Raw genomic sequence first — 13,512 nt, forward strand, 5'->3', positions numbered from 1 at the left:
CAACGCTATGTCACAGTGCCCACATCATTCATCTCATTTCATCTCATCATGTAGGCATTTTGTCATCTCACCTCATCACAAGAAGGATGAGTACAGTTCAATAGGATGTTTTGAGAGATAGACTACGTTCGTATAACTTTTATTATGGTATATTAGTATAATAATTATTTTATTTTATTATTAGCTGTTGTTAATTTTGTTATGCCTAATTTATAAGTTCAACCTTATCTCAGATATGGATGTATAGGAAAGAACATAGTATATATACAGTTCGGTGTGATCCATGATTTCAGGCATCTACTGGGAGTCTTGGTGTATATCCCCGGCAGCTCGGGGGGACCTCTGTAAATGGGCAACTACACTATGACCCAATAAGTGCTGTTATAGTGATAATGGCAGAATGAAAATGGGGATTCAGGGCAGGGACACCTAAAAGAGATTACAGAGGAATCTTGGAAGGATCCTATAACAATACACAGATAAATTGAATTTTAAAGTAGATTTAATGCATTTAGGAGTTTATGAGATGGAGACATGGTGGGGTGGAGTACTACAGTCAGGGGGAAAGGGTGGAACTGAGGGAATGTGGTCCTTTGATGTTAGGCAGGTGTCTTCTAGAAGCTTCTAGCACATAGTGTGGGGGAGAAGGTTGTTGTCAATTCATTTAGTGTGAAAAGATGGAACACAGGATAAGGACTTGAGATAAGGGTGTGTGGGACTGACAGAGGAACAAGGCAATGAGGTGCTCAGAAATTAAAATGCCTACTATAGACTTTGCTGGGAGTTAACACATCGCAATTAGCATTGTACATTTATTTACCCTAGAACTCCACAAAAACCTCTATGAAGTTATAACAAATTGTTGAAACTCCTTTAAGAAACTTGCAGCTGTATTAACGATGAAAGCCAATAAGTACAAACGGGAAAGGAAGCAAACCCACATTATGGAAGAAGATAATGAAATAGTGCTACTATAGTGTGTCTTAGTGACCAAAGGAAATGCATGAAATATCACTGTTTTAAATACCCTTTCATAGTTCAGCTGGCTCTGTTACTTGGTTCCACTGAATTCTTTTCACTTCCTGGCCTCAGCAGATACATGAGGTAGTGAGGATTAGGTGTGGAAAGGACCTTTTCTAAGGATGATCATTAAATTAAGAAAAGCATTAAATTTGTTTTTGTTTTACCATTTTTAATCAACTTTGTAGCAAGGGACTTCAATGCCCTGAAAGAAAAGTGAGTAAAGGTGTATTGCCATCTAATAAATCATTCACATTATTCTTTGTAATCTTTCTTTTGGATATTTAACGGCTTGTAATGACTATGATCTTGCAGGCACTTCCCATAAGCTATATATGCATTATTAATGAAGTTCTATGACTGGAAACTTCCATCACTGCAATGACTGTTGGAGAGCATAGGTTCACTCAAAATAATAATGCATAGGAGTTTGACACAGTTTTAATATATGCTTTCTTTTTGCAGATGGTTGAAAAAGAAGGTTATCTTCAAAAAGCTAAAATTGCAGATGGAGGAAAGAAACTAAGGTAATAAAGGTTACTTAATTCACTTTTACATAACTGTGATAGTTCCCCATCTCCTCAACTTGTGTCACTGCTGTTGTTCAGAAAGGAAGGCCCTATGGTATAATACCAGGATATTCCCCTCTGTTATCATTATGATCAACACTATTATTTTAATGTAATTACAGTTTTCTAATAAAGCACTACCTTCAATATCATTGCACATAATATTAAATGAAGTGCTCTTGTCCTTCTGGAACTTGAAAAATTTTTTTTTCTTTTAAGTTTATTTCTTTATTTTCAGAGCAGGGCAGGGGCAGGGAGAGAGAGATGCGGGGCTTGATCTCATGAATCGAAAGCTCAAAATCAAGAGTTGGACACTTAACCGACTGAGCCACCCAGGCACCCCTGGATCTTGAATCTTAAAAAAAATGCAAATAAATAAGATAATGAGTCTTGATTTTGGGTTTAACAGATGAAGGGATGAGTGTACTCTTTTTGCAGTATACAAAAATCTCCCTACAATATGTCGGGAGCATAATTTTTGAAGAATGGAGGATTTGAAGTACATTTACTACTCAGATAAAATTCATTTGAGAAAGATAAAAAGGAAAATAAAATCACCTGCCAAATAAAAAGTTGAATGTTGCTACATTTGGAGGTGAAATGAACACAGAGTAAGGTGAGAGAAATTAGAAAAAGGAAATAAGAATTTCCCATGCAACAACAACAAAAGCCTTGAAGGAAAAAATAAGGTTGATAGGTAGAGAAAGATGCTAGACATTCTCTGTGTGTGGGATACTTAGAAATAATCATTTCCATTTTAGAATTTTTCCTATTTCTCATATAGGTGCTATTACATACTTAGCTTTGTGCTAGGTGATATGCAAGCTACAAAGATATGTAGAAGGTGCTCAAATTGGGAGACAAAGCATTTACTTATGACTATATTATTAAACCATAAAGGATGAATGTACTAATTAGCTACACAATGGGACATTTGTTAATTGTATCATGCAATTCATTACTAGGACGGCATTCTGGCCAACATTAGACCATGAAGTATGCTTTTTTTGCTGCCTGTAATGGAGTATGTATATGTTTATTTAAAAGGAGTAAAACTGGAGAAAATAATCATCTGTAATTCTACTACTGCTTAAAATAGCTATTTCAATTTTAAAGAACAGGCTCTTTTTTTTCTTATATTGTGTTTTATTCTCAGACAGTAAGGAGGGCCTTGAACCCTCATTTACACTGTTTCTCTGCAGTAACCCTGCAGCCACATCCCCTTGAAGAGTCCAGGAGAAACATGAATAGGAGACAGAGTCAAATGCAAGGCTCAAGGCTGCTTTAAGACACTGGACTTGTCCCCACCTCAGTGGATAATCTGGCTTAGGGAGTTGTATTGTCAAAGGGTGACAGGAGGAGTTTTTGGCTTTGACTGATTAATCCTTGTGTCCTCCTTTTCCTTGGACCTCACTCCCGGTGACACCAGCTCATGGGAGTGGTGCTGAGGGCAGCAATGGCTCTTTCCAAGGTGAATAATCAAGACCCTTTCTTACCTTACCAGTTATGTGCGCACAAAGCCCAAAGGAAGGACAGAAAAGGACCCAAGGCCTCGTCTAAGTTATCACTTTAGCTTTCCCTGGGGCTTGGTAGGGGAGAGGAGGTGAGAGCTTTCCCTCAAGCTCTCACGCTTGGAAAAGGAGGAGATACCAATGAAAGGAATTCCAGAAAATAAAGATGATGTCCCACCAGAATGGTTTCATAGTGTTTTTGCCCATAAACTGTCCTGATAAAATTTTTTTCTTATAAGATGGTGTCAAGAAAATGCAGAGGGGCAGAATAAGGCCCTTTCCCTAACCAATTCCCGTGAATACATTTTTTTAGTCAGTTTCAATCAGTGTACATATTATTTTATATTTGTTTCATTTGTTGTTACTTTAATCAGTTTGCAAATCATTTTGTGTTCTAGTTTAAATTCATATAAACATTAGCTTGTGCTCTGTTTTATTGTTTCAACCAGTTTGCATACAATTATGCATTCTTTCAGCTTTTTTCATTTAAAGTTATATACATTTCAGTTTCTTTCTTTTTTTTTAGCATCAGGTGCACCAAACTGAGTTGATTTTACTCTTCAGTGTGTGGCCTTTTATTATCATCATTCTGGGCAAGACCCCTAACTGGTTTTATTTTATTTTCAGCCTCCAATCCTCACTTCAATCCCCTGTAGAATGTATGTTCATCAAATCCACTCTCTATATATTTATGTGGTTATATGTGTGGCATTCTAGCAAATAGTGTGTAGTTGTGTGTATGTGAATGTGCTCTAAGTTTCATAAGCCCTTTTGTGTTTTAAACTTCGTTCTGTTTCTTATTACATCTCTTCAGTGTTAGTGTCTGGACAGGAATCTATATCTATATATTTAAAATGAGTTCATTTCTTCCAACTGCTGCCCATTTTGTCATTGTGTAAATACACCAAATTTAACTTAACCTCCCAGGAGTGGACACCTAAATTGTCCCTAACCCCTTCCAGCTCAAACAACATTGCAATAAACCACACATATATGTCCCCTTACGAACCTGTTAGCCATTCTCTCTGGGGCCTGTACCCAGGAGTGAAGGATTGCTTGGTGGTAAGATACACGCATCTATAAATCCATTGAATGCTACTGCCAGACTCCTCCCTGAATGAGTGCACAAGTTCACACTCCTTCTTCAAAGCAGAAGGGAACCTGCCCTGCCATCATCCCATCACACAGCATTATATAACTCAGTTTTGCAAGTTGATGGCAATAGAATGTTACTACATTTATTTTTATTCCTCTCATTGGCATTTTAGTTGAGCATCACTTCATCTATTTTGAGTTAGTCAGGTTCTGCCTTCTGAGAATTGCCTATGTTTCAACTTTGATGATTTTCTATTGACCTACTTACCTCGTTTTTGAAAGAACTCCTAATATGCTCCAGGTAGTAATACCTTGTCAACTTTAGACTTTGCAAATATCTCCTCCAAGTCTCTCACGGTCTATTTACTGTGCTGATCAAAGTCCTCAATGACCAAAAATCTTTAACTTTGATCCATATTGTTCCATAATTTTACTCTTGATTGTTTGTGGGGTTTGTTTTAGTGTTTTATTATACATGTTTTACCAGTTGAATTCTGTAGATATGGTCACCATGTTTAATAACATATACCAGGTTGATGGCACTATAATATACCAAACCATTCCTACACCTTTCTTTATTTGAATTTTAAGTTGATTCCAGTCTTATACTAAAATAGCTGTAATTGGAGTAAAACTCCTATTGTTTGTCAATGTTTCTTTTATTTTTTAGGAGAAATGCTAACCCTGGAATACTTGATTAAATCACATGACTTTTTTTTTTTTTTAATGTTACATATTGTCATATTGTTTGCGCAAAGTGTTGATATGTTTAATTGGCAACAAAATAGTCAGCTTAATCATAACTTTGAAAATTGTGTAGTTTTCATCCCATTGAAAATTTAGTAACTATTAAATAGTATACCATAGTTGCTATAGTTTGTATTTCTAATATAAATGTCTTTTTTTATTGATGTTTTCCCACTTATTAAAATGCTTTATATTTTGTTATACAGTTTAATTAATTAATAAGCAGTATTGCTAAACACATACTCTGTTCAGTACTTGGATAAATGCTCCACCAGTAATACTGAAATAATACTGTGAGATAGGCTGTGTTACTATTTTACTTTCACTTGTACAAATGGAGAAAATTGGTCGCTGGTATTAGCCTCTCCTTCCTCCCAAATCTTATTGTATGTATAGTAAGTATCAGATTTTAGCCCTGTCCTCTGAAGTAGGTTAGTGTTTTCTCTCTTGCTCGAAACTATTTGGAGCCAGGGAATAAGAACTGTCCGTTTACTTCATACCATCAACAGTGCGAAGGGCTTCAATTATCACTTAGCAAACATTATTTTATTACTCTCTATAAAGTTTTCTACTCACAAATCCATGATAAGTCATCTACATCATGCATTGTATTTTTATTTTCCCTCTTTCCCCTCCTTTTCCTTTTTGTTTAGGTTCCCTCTTTCATATATTTTCTCTTTTTCTCTAGGAAGAGTTTAACCACTCTCTGACTATGAATAAAAGTGGGTAACAGAAAGGAGAACTCATTGACTATATCTGACATTCATAAAGGGCCGTAAATTTAGCTTGTCCTGAAATGGGGTGCCATAAATTACCATGTGATACACAGGCAAGATTGAAAGTTGAATACATGTAGCATTCAGCTTTCATTTTTTTAATTGTTTACACTGAAAATGCGGTTTGCTTTTCTGGTGATGTTTAAGAATTTCTTCATTTTGGGACTTCCATCTCTGAAAGGAAGTATCCCAGGCCTCTCTGCAGCTCTGGGAAACCCTAGTGAAAAGCTCCTTTCAATACTTCCATGTACAGAAGGCACCTGACAGCATGGACACTACCTCTCCATCTCCACCTGTCACTGTCCCTTCATGCCTGCACTGTCAGCAGCATCTCACTTGTGCTCTGTACATCTTATCGCATGTAGCTGGTCCCTGTTCTGCTTTTGAGACCTTTGTTTTTGTTTTGTTCCCTCCCTTTTTTTTTTCTTGAACAATTGTTTCTCAGAAGAGACTTTAGAACATGATGCTAAAGTACCCTGCTAATGTGAACTTATTTGTTCTTTACCACTTTCTGCTCAGGATCCCCATAAATTCTTCCAGGCTGAATTGTCTTTTTCTCTTTTCAAGTTCAGTAGTGAGGACTGGAGGGAAGATTTGGATAGTAGAGAATACAGAAGTTAATTTGTAAAAGTTTGCTTTAGTTTTAAAATTTCCACTCTATGCTGTAATTTCTAACATCTGATAACTCTTTGAATATATCAAGATTTCACATTTCTTGTAATACTGACAAAGATGTGTGTGTTTATGCGTCTGTGTTTCTTTGGCCCACTTTTAGCAGTGGCAATGTACAAGAACTTAGACTATGAGAGAGAAGAAATAATTTCCTAACCTACCAGTTTGAGAATGAGTAAGAACATTTAACAGTGACCAAAGGATTTTATGGACGGTCAGGGATACTGGCATAAATCACTTTCATTCCTGCCACTGTGGGGAATCATGTCAAATCCAGTGGGACCAAGTCAGATAAAAAGGCATATGGCCCAAAGAGAGTCTGAAATTTATGAAGCTATCTCATGCATATTTTCCTCTGACTTTTGGTTGGCCATCTGTCATTACCTAAAGGAGGCATAGGAGAAGTGAGTGTAAGATATAAAACAAATGAATGTGTTAAACCTGAGCTCAGGCTAACAAAGTCTTACAATGGTAATAAATATTTTAAGCACTATCCAGCCTTCTTCAGATAAGCAGTTACAAAGTTGCTGTTATTATGTGCTGCCACCCGGTGTCTATTTTGTAGAATGCAAAGAGTTTTCCCCCCGCGCTGATGCCTGTGCTGTTTTTGGGTTTTGGGGGATTTCACCGCCAGCTCTGCCCTGCCTCTGCCTCACGTCCTTTCACAACTGAGGATTTGTTCTAGGAAAATTTTGTAAAGTGTCTCACTTGTATAAAATGTCGCACCAATTACATACATGTAAATAATTGTCATTCAAATTTAGTTCTTCCTCCTTTTAATTGTGGTAAGCACCTCTCCCCACCTTTGGCATGATTTGTGCTTTTGCCAAAAGAAAATAAACATAAATACTTGCATTTCTTGAGTCACAATCTGTCTCCTGCACTGAATCACTAGTATCCATATCAGTCCCTCCCCTGACTGTTCTCCATACATTTGTGGGGAGACTGTCCACCTATTCCTAGGACCTTTGACTTACTGAGGTTGAGTATTTCCTGAGCTCTGTGTCTTCCTTAACCTGAAGTCCATATCTAATAGGTTGGGTTTTTGTTTTTTTGTTTTTTGTTTTGTACCTCTGTGTGGAGAAATAGAAAAGAATGCCCTTCCAGTTAAGATGGTGAAATCATGAGGCACCAATTGGCTCCCAACAATGGATAAATTTACCTGCTAGCCATCATGGGAAGGTAGGGAATAAAGGACCCGCAACATCCCAGGTCAGGCTAAGAAGTGGCCTCACTCCATAGAGAAATACATTTAAGTACTTGTTTGACAAAAGTTCTTTTCCTTCCTTTCTCAGAGCCCATTATGAGGCTCTCCACAGACATGCTCAGAATGACTAATGGAGAGCTGCATGACACCTGCTCTAGAGACCACTAGACAGCACAGTGAATGGGGCCTTCAAGGTCTGAGACACTTGGCTCGAATCCCATATTTATGACTTCTATACCTTTGGATGGGATGCAGACTCACTAATCTTCAGTGTCCTCATCTGTAATATGGGGGTATCACCCACCTCCCAGTGCCATGTGGAGGCTTTGTTTCCATGTTTATTGCTTGTCTCCCCCTGAGACCTCCCCTTGAGGTGTCTCTTATTTGCCTTTATGTGTTCAAAGTTTATTTATTTATTTTGAGAGAGAGAGAGAGAGAGAGAGAGAGAGAGAGTGCACAAGCAGGGGAGGGGCAGAGAGAGAGGGAGAGAGAACATTTCATAACAGCTCACAGCTGTCAGTGCAGAGCCCGATGTGGGGCTTAAACCCACGAGCTATGAGATCATGATCTGAGCCGCAATCAAGTCAGACGTTCAATAGACAGAGCCAACACAGGCACCCCTGTGGCCTTTATATATTCAGTTCTTGGAATTGTGACAGTTGTGTGGTGGATGTTCAATAGATACTAGTGACTGACCTTGTGATTTAATTACTCAACACATACAACAAAATACAAGGTGTGATACCTAGCACAGAGCGGGGACAATGCATGCATAATAATAGCTCATCTTATCGACACACCTCTGCAAGTCAGAAAGACCTCTAGGGAAAATTCAAGTATTTCCAGTAGAATTACAAATTAGAAAAAAATATAGTAGTAAACCAGAATCTTTAAATAGTTGTTATTGTTGTTTCTTTAATGCTAGGAAAGACATATCAAAACACTAGGAAACTAAGGAACAGAGAAGAGAAATACAGGAGGCTGGTGCTTTTGTAGACCTTGTTAGTGAATAACAGCACACACTGAGCAGGAAAAATCTAGATGTGTGACCTTCCTGAAATTTGAGAGTCCATATATATTCTTTTGCTCAAAAACCTTTAATAAACACCTACCAAATGTCGGATAATGTGCGCAGAAGTGGAAAAGCTGTAAGAGGTTAGGGATGATGTCTTGTCTCTCTGGAGGAGATGGGGGAGTAGAAGGACTTTCTCTCCACTTTGAAAACTGTTTCATCCTTAAAGCGTCTATTTTAAAAGTCTCATCAGACACTGCAAGACTCACCTGTTCTGGCTAAGCCCTCAAAGTTTGCAGGAGTAACTCACTTCCTGAGTTGTCTGTCAATACACTGAACAATAGAACCTATAAGCATTCGATTGCATAGAGAAAGCATTAAAAGTTCAAGCCAGGGCAAAAGTTTGCCACTCAACTCTTTTCACGACTCTCTCCAGAGCTGACAATGCCGTCCAAGTGGCTCCTGTGTTACAGTCATGAGGTGAGAAAGCTCTTCAGCTGATATCCTGAGAATTACGGGCAGCAGAGGCCAAAGCTACCAGATGGGGTATGGACCAGATATTGTAAGGAAAATGGTCAAGTCCCCAGAGTACCTCATTCATAGAGTCAGGTTCCAACTTAAGTCAGAGGTTAAAAGGTGTGCCCCTTATGTGAATTGTCAGCCACTCCTAGACTGGAGGCTTTGACTCACTTCCTGTTTTTTGGTCTTCACAGAGTGCAGATGAGTCTGCTCATCACAGACCAGAGTAATTCCCCAGCAGAAAAGACACAGATGCCACTGTTAGGTGCCCTGCTTCCAGCTTCTTTTGAGGAGTTGAATGGTCTATCCTTTAAACCAATGCAACTTCTAAGGGAAGGAGAGAGTTTGGAAGTGGCAGGTCTGTGCTTTGTCCTTCCAATTAGGGTCAGGTAAAGTAGTTCATGAGGGAGCCTACATGGCTCCTATTTTGTCACAGGCTATGCACACTAGGTGTCACAATGTGAGCATTTCAAACAAAACCGTGGTGAAATCTGACATTGACAATCTTCTTAACCAAGTTAGTAATGCTTAATCCTTAAAAAAAAGACAGCATAAATTAGTGAATAGATTACAGGCTTCAAATCAGAGAAACTGGGTTTGACTCTAAATCTAAGTGGCCTTAAGTGAGTTACCTAAACTCTCTGAACCTCATTCTCTATATTAATAAATGGACATATTAGTATCTTCATTATCTTTTTTGTGAAACTCAACCTCTACTAGGCAATCAAACTTTAGTAGGTACTCAAAATAATTTATTTTAATTTTTATTTTAAAGAGATACTGGAAAAAAACTGAAATGATATGGGGGCATCTAAAAGGTTGACAACAGCATTTTTTCTTCCTTTTGAAATAAAATTAAGCAAATTGAAACAATCTTCACTTTTCTTCTAATACCATAGACACATTGTAATTTATAAATTCAAAACGAAAGTGTCAGGGCAATTCATAGCACCAAGGTTCCAAGACCTGCCGTTCTTACCCTTCCAGACTTGTTCATCAGATTCACCGACCAGGGAACATTTCATAACAGTTCAAAGTTCTAACAGAGAACCGTGAGATAATTGAATTTCATGCAACTTCATTTCTAACCAGTTCCAGTTCTGAGTTTAAGGAAGGGAAGAGTAATGCCAACACATTCTGTAAACGATCAACATCTGAAACAGATTCAAATCAGAACCATTTATCCAGGGCTTGCTATAGACTGGAAACAAATAAGGTATAGTATCTCCCTGCCATGAGATGAAAAATATAGTGGGAAATATAACAGGCAGGTTAAATATGGGTTCCATCAGTCTGAGGGTGTTCCATATTCCCTGATCACATACTGTCAAAATAAGGGGTAGAGATAAAAGATGCCCGGTGTAGGCCAGCAGTCCTTCCAATGTTTTTCTTTTCTCTTTATGGGGTCATCTAATATTATGACCTGCATAGAGACAAGGCTATGGCTGCCCCACTCCATTTTGCTGCTACTGGAACCCAAAAGGAGAAGTGGGTTTTTAGGGGAAAAGAGGGGAAAAGTCTTTGTGGCTTTCTGTGTGTGTGTGTGTGTGTGTGTGTGTGTGTGTGTGTTTCCCCACCTTTTTCATTGTTTGGTTGAAATGGTAGACCCATTTGAAGACAAGTGGGTCCAAGTACATAAATGTTCATATTTTCATGTTAGAAAATACATATTGTTTGTTTTGTTTCTGTTTATCATTTTTTTCTTTTTTCTTATTTTTTTTAACACAATGGTGTATGGTTAAGAAAGTTCAGGCATGTAAGAGCAATCTAACCTTGGTGTAAATATTAACCTTACTGAATTCAAAGCTGTCCTTTCAATCAAACCCCTAAATTCTAAGAAGCAAGTGGAAATAAATTACACAAAGATCGTGAATGGTCATTTTAAACATATTTTTGTGTAGGTTTCTATTGACTTGAATAAAGTCTCTCTATAAACTTACTTTCTACCACTTTCATAAAACAAATTCAGTTCTTTTGAAATGAGTGTTAAAGCAAACTGCAGCAATTGATAGAACAGATAGAAACTTAGGTATATTAACCTCCTTCATATTTTACTATCTAAAAAAGGGCATTCTTCATGACACAAATGCACACATATAATTACTGAAGTAATACATGTTCAGTGCAGGATGTTTGATAAACACCAAGAAATACAAAGGAAAATCAAAAGCAGTGATTTTACCACCTGATTTAATTGTTGTTATTTCCAGCTTTTCCTCCCTGTGCATAAGTTCAGCAAATATGTAGGTGGTGACTCCTCTGTTCAAGGCACTGTGCTGGCCACTTGGGGATACTTCCATAACCATGAAATACTTTCTATCATTTTGAGGCTTTTTTTAGAATGGTGGGAATGGAGGTGAAATATGCAAAAATTATTTTTTATCATAAGTGCTGTGTGAGGATGTAATGGAATGCATTTTAGGATGTAATATTTTAACTTCTGATGAATGAGAATTAATCATCAGAAGAGGCTCAGAGGAGGGAATATAGTCTTAGGCAAATACACAGTGTGGTGTTATAAACTATATATTGTATTATGATCTTTGTTAAAACCTTCCCATATCAGTATTCTTTCACAGCATAGGATTCATTTTCCATTATAGGAATCTATTATATGCAATTTATGCAACTAATCTTTTTAAATATATTTTAGGTGCAGAATTAAGAAATAATGGGGCACACTTCATTCTTGTGTACACAGCCTTACCCACTTATGAGGTGACTTCTTTAGTATAAACTTAAATTCATAGGAATGGACTTGTTTAGTCAAAAGACAAACACATTTCAAAAGATTTAAAAAAAACAAACATATTGCTGGGGTGCCTGGGTGGCTCAGTCAGTTAAGCCTCCAATTCGATTTCAGCTCAGGTCATGATCTCACAGTTCTTGGGTTTGAGCTCTGCCTTGGGCTTGGTGCTGACAGTGTGGAGCTTGCTTGGGCTCCCTCTCTCTCTGTCCCTTGCCCCACTCTCTCGCTCTCTCTTTCTCAAAATAAATAAACTTAAATAAAACATATTGCCAAATTCACTCCAGAAAAATATGCTTGTGTGCCCTCCCATCAGAATTGTATGGGAGAATCCATTTCTCCACACTCTCAGTAACCCTTGGTGTTATTTCTTCTAATTCTTGCCAAATTGATTGTCAAGGAAGGAAAAAGCATTTCACTCTTTTTATTTGCATTTCTTTGATTTCCAGTGAGATTCAACATTAAAAGAATATTTTGAAGTAGGTAGTAACACATTAGCTGGTTAGTTTTTCAGATTCTGAAATATACTGAAGCAATGAGGAGAAGTAACAATAAAGGCAGGGGTTCTGATTTCTGTTTTTACCCTGCTATTTGTAGCTTGCTGTGGAAACAAAGACTGTGAAGGGGGACATGGATACACAAATATTGGAGTTTTAGTACTTGAAAAAGAATTTGGGAGGAAATTCAAATTGAAAAATGTTTACTATAAATGCCATGATTTTTAAAAATTACAGAAGGTCCTTATTATTACCCAAATCCCGTACCACCTATAGATTTTAATAAAGAAAAGACTTTTATGAAGACTAATTAAAAATAGTCTCTACTCATTTCAAATGTTGCTTATATAATATCTATAAAGGATTTCCTCAAATGATAATGCTTTTTTATCCTTTTTTATTTTCCTAAGGAAAAACTGGTCTACTTCCTGGATCGTTCTTTCTAGTCGAAAAATTGAATTTTATAAAGAATCTAAGCAGCAGGCTCTGGCTAACATGGTAGGTAGCTCTCTGTTTCTGCTATTATCATCTTCACCGAAATGTTATTGAATTAAAAGTTTGGTTTCATCAGAAATCACACTAGAGCCTCCAAGCTCCCAACAACTGAAAGCAGATGGAGGAAATGACTCAATAAACTTTTAATCAGATGAAGGGAAAATAGAACTTAGTGTCTGTTTTATTAAGTGGTGCATTTGGAGAATAATCACAAAATGAGATGGATGGTGAACAGCTATCTAGTAATGTGAAGGTAACACTTTAAATTAAGGTGCCATTTATAAATGCTTTATTCTTATTTATGAAATGATCACTAAATGCAGCTACTTGCTCAAATAATGTATTATAAAGTATGTTATAAAATGCATTAGTAATAAATGCTTAACGGATGAGACTATGGGAAGCTGTTTTAAAGAATATTATAAGACGTAAATCCTATTAAACCATGTATGTGCATCTTTAATACATGAATTTAAGTTGTTATCTAGCATGCTGTAAAGTGCTTCATACATTAATAAATAATAGTAAACTGTTTATAAATGGCACCTTAATATAGGGTGTTACCAATGAGGAAACACTCTAAGTTAACAAAGTGATTTTTTATCTTAGTCTAACTGCGACATTCACTATATCCAGCTAACCTTTC

At 37.1% G+C, this 13,512-nt stretch overlaps 1 protein-coding gene across 1 annotated transcript in view; it reads left to right on the top strand.

The window, feature by feature from the left end:
- The window catches only part of ARHGAP15 (Rho GTPase activating protein 15), a 620,330-nt gene that overhangs the window by 94,302 nt on the left and 512,516 nt on the right, over positions 1-13,512 (top strand). The window contains exons 4-5 of the mRNA XM_043576628.1: positions 1,486-1,547; positions 12,782-12,869. Coding sequence (XP_043432563.1) covers positions 1,486-1,547; positions 12,782-12,869 — 150 coding nt within the window. The remainder of the gene's footprint in view (positions 1-1,485; positions 1,548-12,781; positions 12,870-13,512) is intronic.

The sequence above is a fragment of the Prionailurus bengalensis genome, chromosome C1 (assembly GCF_016509475.1).
Source record: "Prionailurus bengalensis isolate Pbe53 chromosome C1, Fcat_Pben_1.1_paternal_pri, whole genome shotgun sequence".
NCBI classification, from domain to species: Eukaryota; Metazoa; Chordata; class Mammalia; order Carnivora; family Felidae; genus Prionailurus; species Prionailurus bengalensis.